The sequence below is a fragment of the Psammomys obesus genome, unplaced genomic scaffold (assembly GCF_907164565.1).
Source record: "Psammomys obesus unplaced genomic scaffold, mPsaObe1.curated_primary_1811, whole genome shotgun sequence".
Lineage (NCBI taxonomy): Eukaryota > Metazoa > Chordata > Mammalia > Rodentia > Muridae > Psammomys > Psammomys obesus.
The window spans coordinates 21,237,492-21,246,327 of record NW_026592118.1 but is presented as its reverse complement, the minus strand read 5'-3'; the positions used below and the strand labels follow the sequence as shown (position 1 = coordinate 21,246,327).

At 40.3% G+C, this 8,836-nt stretch overlaps 1 protein-coding gene across 3 annotated transcripts in view; it reads left to right on the top strand.

Moving 5' to 3' along the window:
* Nucleotides 1–5,041: 5,041 nt before the first annotated feature.
* The window catches only part of Pclo (piccolo presynaptic cytomatrix protein), a 335,738-nt gene continuing 331,943 nt past the window's right edge, over nucleotides 5,042–8,836 (top strand). For 2 of the 3 annotated variants that reach the window (XM_055612550.1, XM_055612549.1), the window contains exon 1: nucleotides 5,042–5,431. In XM_055612550.1, the coding sequence (XP_055468525.1) occupies nucleotides 5,193–5,431 (239 nt within the window). In that variant the 5' untranslated portion in view covers nucleotides 5,042–5,192. The remainder of the gene's footprint in view (nucleotides 5,432–8,836) is intronic. The other variant, XM_055612551.1, reaches the window with a different exon arrangement.

Here is an 8,836-nt window from a genome sequence, read left to right as displayed (position 1 = left end):
AAAATGCCTTGAGGTGCCAATGACAAGTCAGGTCCTATAAGGTTCCACACAGCCACTGGTTGTAGCCCTGAATACATTCCCTTTTCCAAAATAAGTGCTGCTAAGTTCCCTTATTATCACATGGATCCACCTAATTGTGCAATAATCTATGGCAGTCCCCAGTTCAAATTGTCTCCTTTTTATTCTGCAGAGAAATTCAAATAGGCGTACACTTCCATTTTGAAAATATCTGACTGTACACACATTGTGAAACTTTATAACATCAAGTATCCCCTGTATGGTGTCATCTCGGTTTCTTTAGGGCTTGAGTAGTAACCGAATAGTAGACGGCTTCAATTGTTTTATATAAAAAAAACCTTATACAATAGATAATAATTTATATTATGTTTGTAATTTCTCACGCGTATTTTTCTGTCCTCGTTTCCTCTAGGGATGTGGACACCTGTCATGTAGCCATCTTGCAGAGGACATTGAGACTGTTATTCTTTTCCTTCAGCAGTTCCTAGTAGGTATGTATAAGTATCCCTCAAAAAACAAACAAACAAACAAACTTCTCATGAGTAAGTTTTGGATGGTTTAATGTAACTTTGTTAGAGTTTTAACATTCTTATTGTGGCTTTTCATGAAACAGACATGTACGTGTTCAAGATAACTGGACTTTTCTACTTCATAATTTAGAAGAATAGATCTGCAAGATTTGAATAAATGGGTCAATCTCAGTTTCACACAAAGGGAATCAGAAGTACAATAAACAGTAAATATACAAAACATAGTAAAAGGGAACTTTAAAGCATTGTGTATAATTACAGGATGCAAGATCTTTCACTACCAGTTATATAGTTCAACTGAAACCACAAACCATGTGATTTAAGAGCAGCTTTTCCTTGTATTAATACCGCATTACTATTAACAGCACCACCACCACCATGAGGATCCTTTGTGATGCGATATTGACCTCTTGGTTCTGCCATTTACACTCAGGTCACTGATGTAACTGTAACCAGAAGGGGGCCCACCTTCTTCAGAGGGCTTAAGGGTTGCTGAGGTAACCTTAGCCCTGAACTTGTATTTTTAGGGAACTACAGTTTTCTCCATGTAATCTTAACACCTTGGGCTGCTTTAAGAACACTGAGATATTAGGATATAAAGAAGGAAAAGCTGTTAAGCTCAACTTGGAGTTATATAACATTCCCACCTCGGTTTGTGATTGGAGCTTGGTTGTTTTTTTCTGTCAGAACAAGAACAAAGAATGGTTTTGATTTCAATAAAAGAAATCTCCTTTACCCCTTGATGGGCAATTTGGAAGTCCCACTGTGAAAGGGACTTTAGATTTTATGAGTTCTGACTCTGAAAACCAACGCTTCATCCCAGCGTAGCTTTCAATACATCTTTAGTGTAGCTCATAGTGTACAAATGCAGCTACCTGCCATTCGCACCTGCTCTTCCTTATCTGTCCCTCCTCCCCAAACCCTCAACTTTCCTTCCTAACTGCAAGCTACTATCATTTCAATTATTTCATAGTCTTTAGTTTAGATCTTTCATATATGGTAACATGTGATTTTTTAAAATATCTTAGCATGAATGATAACTGCAAGGGCATGGGTAAAATGGGGTAACTGCTTTCCAAGGTATTTCCCAGCCATGCTTAGTTCCTAACTATCATATTATATACTACATTAAAATCTATCCATATATAGAAGTAAATGAAAAGATTGGTAGCTTTCATATCTGAAGCTACCAATTTAGGTCGATAAAAGGCATGTATCATAGAAAATTTTATAAATTGACTTGTTTCCTGATCATTGTATCAGGATGGAAGAATTAGATCCAAACTATTTTCAATTAAATATAAATTTATTAAAAAGTCATAGTTTGCCTCTATGAGGAACACAGGGCAACAAATATTTTTAATTAAAAAATTTTTATATTAACTACAGTTTATTTACTTTGTATCCTAGCTGTAGCCTCCTTACTCATTCCCTCCCCATCCCTCCCTCCTCATCTCCTCCCTACCCCTCTCTAAGTCCACTGATAGGGGTGGTCCTCCTCCCCTTCCATCTGACCCTAGCTTATCAGGTCTCATCAGGACCAGCTGCAATGCCCTCCTCTGTGGCCTAGCAAGGCTGTTCCTCCCTAGGGGCGGGGATGAGGGGGTCAAAGAGCCAGCCACTGAGTTCAGTCAGAGACAGTCCCTGTTCCCCTTACTGGGGAACCCACTTGTATACTGAGCTACCATGGGCTATGTCTGAGCAGGGGTTCTAGGTTATATCCATGCATGGTCCTTGGTTGGAGAATCAGTCTCAGAAAAGACCTCTGTGCCCAGATATATTTAATCCTTGTGGAGCTCCTATCCTTTTCAGGTCTTACTAACTCCCCCTTCTTTCATATGATTCCCTGCACTCTGGGCAACAAATATTTTAATTAGGGCATCACCAGTCTGTTTACTATGCCTTAAGGTACCAGTGACATACCAGGTCCTATGAAACACCATACAGCCACTGGTTGTAGCACTGAAGACATTTTCCCTGTCCAAAATAAGTGACATGAAGTTCCCCTCTGACCATATCAATCTGCCTAATTTGATGTATAATCTACAGCAATCCCTAGTTCAAACTGCCTCCTTTTTATTCTTCAGAGAAATCCAAGTGATTTCTTTTTCTGGGAAAAAAAAAAAAGAACTTTCATGACATAATCCACCACTTGAGTTCTAGCCATTATACTATACTACCTGAGTTGTACCTCAGATTTCTGATAATTCACACATAAAGAAAGCACTTTTAGACTGTGCTTTATTGTTTCTGTTTATATCAAAGTTGGTAGAGTGTTTGCCTACTGGGCATGAAGACCCAGATTTAATATCCCAAGCACCACACATGAAGCAGGAGTAAGCTATCAAAGCCATTTTTAGCTATAGCACCAGTCTGAGGTCAGTCTGGGCTACCTAAGACCCTGTCTCAATAACAACATCAACAACTCACCTCCCAAGGACTAGCCAACGAGCCCAGATAGACAATTGGAAAGGAAAATAGCTTTACAAAAAGGTCCTGATGACAGAGTCAATTTTGAAAGTCTACACTTCAAACATACCCTCAGCTCTCTGGTCCTTAGAGCTCATTTAACAGTCCATTTATTTTTCTACCATGCAACCTATTCTCATTTTCTGGTGGAGTCTGCTTCTGGGGGAAGGGTGGAAAGAAGAAAGGGAATGTACACTTTTCAAAAACAGGCCATATATTAATTCCTATTTTATAAACTACTAATTTTCTTAGTCCGCATACAGATCATCATTGACTTTTTTCTTACTACTTCCCAAGTTCTTTTCCATCTGCAAGAGGAGAATATGAAAATTAATATGGCACTTTCTCAGTTTAATCGTTACTCTAAAGCTGCAGTTTTAAGCTTGTGGTTTGTGGCTGTGCATACATCAGAAAATATTTTATTCTCTCAAAGCTTGAGAAAACAATAAACATGTGAATCTTCCTTTTTCCCATTGTTCTAGAGATGATGTCAATTTCCTTGCAACGACCACCATGGAACAGTTGCTGGTTCTCCAAGAGAAATGCTATAAGGTGCAGGATTTGTGCCTAATTGTGTTCTTCTTTGGAATAAATTCCCTTTGAAAAGTATTAGCATATTCTATTTGCCTCTAAATGGCCTATCAGAAAGTCTGATTGCCTCTAGGCTTAACTTGTTTGTGAAAACATTCTCTCAAAGAATGACTCTTGGAGTTCTGACTTTGAAAGTCACATCCCTAATATATTATCAAAGAATCAAAATTTAATTGGTTACTAATGACACAACAAATAAGGCAATTTCCTGTTGAGTAGCCATCTTTAAATACAGCAAATTTAGTCACAGTTTGTTGCAATTGTGCCGATTTTCAGATTGGAAGTAGAAAACTCGTACCTACTACATAGTGTTATGTTTTGTTTGTTTTTTTGCCAAAATTTGGGAATTTCTGAGAACCTGTTCGTATCGGTGTATTAATCTAACTCCTTATGCTTAGTTTTGGCCTCTTTAAGATAAAAAATTGAGACATTAAATACACTTTATAAGAGAATATTGTATAGCAAATTTGGAGTTTCAGATCCAGCAGTAACTAAAATAATCTTTATGAAGAAGAGTAGGGAGTGTGTGTGTGTGGTGTTGCAGTTCTGAAAATGTAGGCATCTCTGTTGCTAAGCAGCTGTGTGATGAGATTTATCTACTCGGCTTTTCTCTTCACATTTGTAAAATAAAAACAATAGAGGGGTGGACAGGGTTTGAAACTATGACCCCAAAGTTTCACATCACTGTAACACACGTTAAAAACACGTTCTCTTGGTGAACAATTTCTCATAATTCTTTACCTTGGTGTAGTCCATTGAGGAACAAGCGCAAGGTATAAGCATTCAAAATTCATGCCTATCAACTAATACATCACTTTGCAAAGTCTTAATCTAATGGTTCTAGGAAAGTTCTCGACCATAAGGGCCGTTTTAGCTCATACTTGGAAATTTACCTCAAAACCTAGACGGATTCTTTTTTCCCTTATCTTTAGTTACCTGAACCTTTCCCAGTAGATTAAAAAAAAAAAAAAAAATCCTTCCACAGTCTCTTGGGGGGGGGGGGTGTACCCTAAACTACAAATCCCAGGAGGCAAAGCTGCAGCCATCACCCCCACCTCCCTCTCCCTTAAACCGAATTCGGGAAAACTCAGGTTGAGGCATCCAGCTACGTGCCTGATAGAAGCGTCCGCAGTTCGTCCCGCCTTTTACCGCGGGATCACCCGTTGCCTTTAAGCCGGTGCCTGGGCGCCTACGCGCGACGCGACGCAGAGCGGGTGGGCGTGGCGGACATCACCTGTTCGGGGCGGCGCACGCGCACTGCGGCGGCGGCGAGGGGGCGGGGCGCGGGGCGGGGCCGACGGCGCCGGGCTGGCCGAGCTCTGCCGCTCCTGGGCTGCTCCGGCGCTGAGGCGGCAACCCGGAGGCAGCGTGTGCGGAGCTCGCCTGGCGCTGTCCAACATGGAGGAGCGGCCGGCCGCGGGCAACGCCTGCGGACGGCGCTGAGCCCGCGCTGCTGCTCCGGGCAGCCGGGAGAGAGGGCGCGGAGCCCCCAGAGCTGGGCAGCGTGCACGCCCCGGGGCGGACCCCGGCTGGCGGGGCTGGGACGGCCGCGGGCTTCTGCACCGGGACGTGTCCCGCCGAGCCATGGGCAACGAGGCGAGCTTGGAAGGGGAAGGGCTCCCCGAAGGTCTGGCGGCGGCCGCAGGCGGGGCTGGCGGCTCGGGGAGCGCCCTGCACCCCGGGATCCCAGCCGGCATGGAGGCGGACCTGAGCCAGCTGAGCGAGGAGGAGAGGAGACAGATCGCTGCTGTCATGTCAAGGGCGCAGGGGCTGCCCAAGGGAAGCGTCCCCGCGGCCGCTGCGGAGTCGCCTTCCATGCACAGGCACGCACAGCATGATGGAGAGGTCCAGGCATATATATACCTCTTCCCGTGCACGTATGTGTGTGTGCCCGCACGGTGGTACATATATGTCGCCTCCCTTCATTTTATTCTCCCTGTTGGGGTGGCGATAAGGCGATCAGGAGCTTCTGGATGGGCGGAATAAAAATGATGCAGTGTAGAGTTTCTGGTGGGATAGTCATGGGTTGCATTCTTGGAATTGTGCTTTTAGGTTGTGATCCCCTCACCCCTTTGGCCTTTTGGAACCTTTTTCCTCTAGGGAGGTGTAGAGAGACGCCCTACAGTGTTTTACTAATCTGGAAATCTTCCATTAATACAACACAGACGTGTTGAAAAATGGATAGAGCTGGGTTGGGTGTTTACCTGAACGCTTAAACCCCTTCAGTATTCTGAGGTCTTTTTCTCTGAGAATGATGTGTAAATATTCCTGTAACAATACCCTTAACCCCCTGGAGGTGACTGGTCCTCCCTTCCCAGCCTGTCCCCAGAGAACAGGAACTGCTTAGGTAAAAGGCATGGAATAAATATACCTTTTATATTCAGCGAGAGGCCCTAAGATATTCTGTGACATTAAACAGATGGTTTGGTCACAGCAGAGCAGGTGCTGTACATGTATTTCTGAATTAGCATATGCTAGTTTTTAAACCATTGCTCTTTTTTTTTAATGCAAAAAAAAAAAAAGAAGTCTTGGTTTATAGAACATGTGAATTTGTATTACCTTAAGATTAGGTTTCAGTGCACACTTAAAAACAAAATAAATACATGACAATTTGAACAGGCAATTATAAAAGCTAATTCGTAATATTAACATACTCATTTCCTCACTAGCTTTCTATTTTGCCCTTTCCTAATGAATAAGTTGTTGTCTAATTAGAACACCAAGAGGGTATAATCATGCTTGTCAGCCTTTGTTATTGTAAACAAACCCCTTAACTTTACACCCTTCAGCAGGAAAAATATCTATCCATGGTTCTGAAACATCCTTTACAGGGATTGACAGGACTTCCACAATCTTTACTTGAGGCTGAAAGTATGAAACATCTGTAAGTATAGGTGTAGAACGCTCTACTTCATAAACTTAAAATGTTTTTCACTTAGTTACCAGCATGCAAATACGAATGCATAGTCTTGCCAAATGTCATAATAAACTTAACCCAGGAGCAGTTTAAATTGCTGAAAGACGGTGATATTGTTTTCATGTAATATCGGAAATGCTGGAAATTTGTCAGGTAAAAGTCCTCATTTAATTAGAAAAAAACTACAATAGCATGGAAATTAGCCCCCAAAATGCGCTTTTTGTTTTGGAAACGACTATTGTTTTGGCTTCTAAAATACTTTACAAGATGAGCTGTCTTTCTCTGCTTGCTGGAATACTGGCTTAAAAAAAAATCAAATGTGCATTTACTGTGTCATTTTTAGAATAATAGTGAGATGCAGTGCTATCACGAGCCAGATCTAGAATTTCTCCAGTGGGGTACATGCAACAGGTCTAGCCTGGTTGCAAATACAAGTGAGATCATTGGTGTTTATATTTGTACTTTTGCTTTTGTACAACAGACACTGGAGAAATATTTCTGTCTGTATAATTCTTACTTTATGTTTTATGTATATTGCAGAGAACTTTCCAAGTTCCCTATTAGCAACTGGATACTTTGGGATTGTTATTATTAGGCAATTTGTGCCCTAAATTACAATAGGTAACAGTTTGAAAATACATGCACACAGAATTTCTGATTTTAGCAACACATTTGCCATTTGCTGAAGTCTTTCTATAAAGGATATTTTGGAAAAACATATACTTACGTATATAATGAGAGTGTCACTTGACCTTGTCATTTAGATTTTCAGGCTCATAGTCACTAAATATATGTATATAAAGGGTTCAAATTAATTCAAAATTTAAGAAGGTAAGAGATATACATTTAAGATATGGCAGGATTTATTTATTCTACCTTTTTTTTTTCTTTTTGAGAAGTAAGGATTTTTGAGCTCCAAGACTCAATTTCTTATCTTATTGATTTTATGTGACTCACAGCAAATTAATATTCCTTTCTAGACCCATGAGTGTCTCATGTTCCTTGCTGCTAAGGAAGATAATAAGACCTGTCTCACCTGTCTCAGGAAGTCATTTTGAGTATGACTCAAAAGTTCACAGTGATTTGGGGAGGAGAGAGAATGGGAGCTGGATTTTTCATATTAAGGAGTATGACAAATATAAAGCATTGAAATCTCAATGCATCAATGGAAAACTCTGAGTTATGGCCACAGACAAACTGTGTGTTATGTTTTTCACTGTCAGAAATACTTTTGATGCAAATTTGTATTCCTTTACATATGAGTAAGTAAGTGTGAGTCCTCCCAGCAGAACCCTTCTTAGGCTAGCGGCCAGACTGCTTGAATTAAGTTTATGACTTTGAATTATTCTTTTAGCCGTTTAAATCTCACATCCTCTCTGGTATAAAAGTGAGTAAATAGTTCTAAGATTATTATTATTTCTGATATGGAATATTTTATGTGACTCAGAACTATCAAATTGTCATTTACTGTTGAGTTACATTTAAAAACATTTCATCATTTCAGCTGCTTTCATGTTACAATGTTCGCATATACCCGAGATATCATTTTATCTAAATCATCTTCTCTACTAACTTATGACAAAAAAAAAATGCTAATCTGGGAATGGCAATAGTGAAATGAAAAAAGGATGTAGAATTAAACACAAGAAGCTGAAATCAGAATAAGGTGACAAACAAAATTCTTCAAAATGTTGATTCACGGTAGCCTCAGTGAAAGACATTTTTGCTGCTACTATCCAGTTTGTTCGTGAACATGTGATTTGAGATGGCTCACTGAAAAACTTTTGTGATAGAAGATAAGAATTGTGAATTGGTGATTTCCTTTAGAGCTCCTGTGAGCCCCCCCCCTACTGAGTGGCCATCTGCTCCACTGGTTGTTTGTTTTAAATATAGAACAATAGGTCAAGCTCAGGTTCTTAAGTGAATATGGAAAGTATCTATTTAAAACTTAGAAAACCTTTACAAGACTTTGAGGTGAAAAGAACTCAAGAAACTTTAATCTAGAGTGGAGCAAAAACCTGGTATGTTCATTCATTGGTTTTCATATTGCAAACCATCCATTTATCCACTGATTCATCAAACATTAATGCTTTTCTCCTAGTTGCCAGGTTTGATTCTAGCAATGAAAAGATGAGTGAAATGTGTTCTAGCACACAGTTTTGTATATAAGACACAGATTGCATTTTAGTTTATTTTTTAGCAGAATGGTTGTTATGGCAAACACAGTTCAAAATCTCATATTCACCCAGGAACCTTTACATTTCTGTTTGGTGTTAAGCTGATCCTGTGATTTTTTTTTTTAACTTGAATT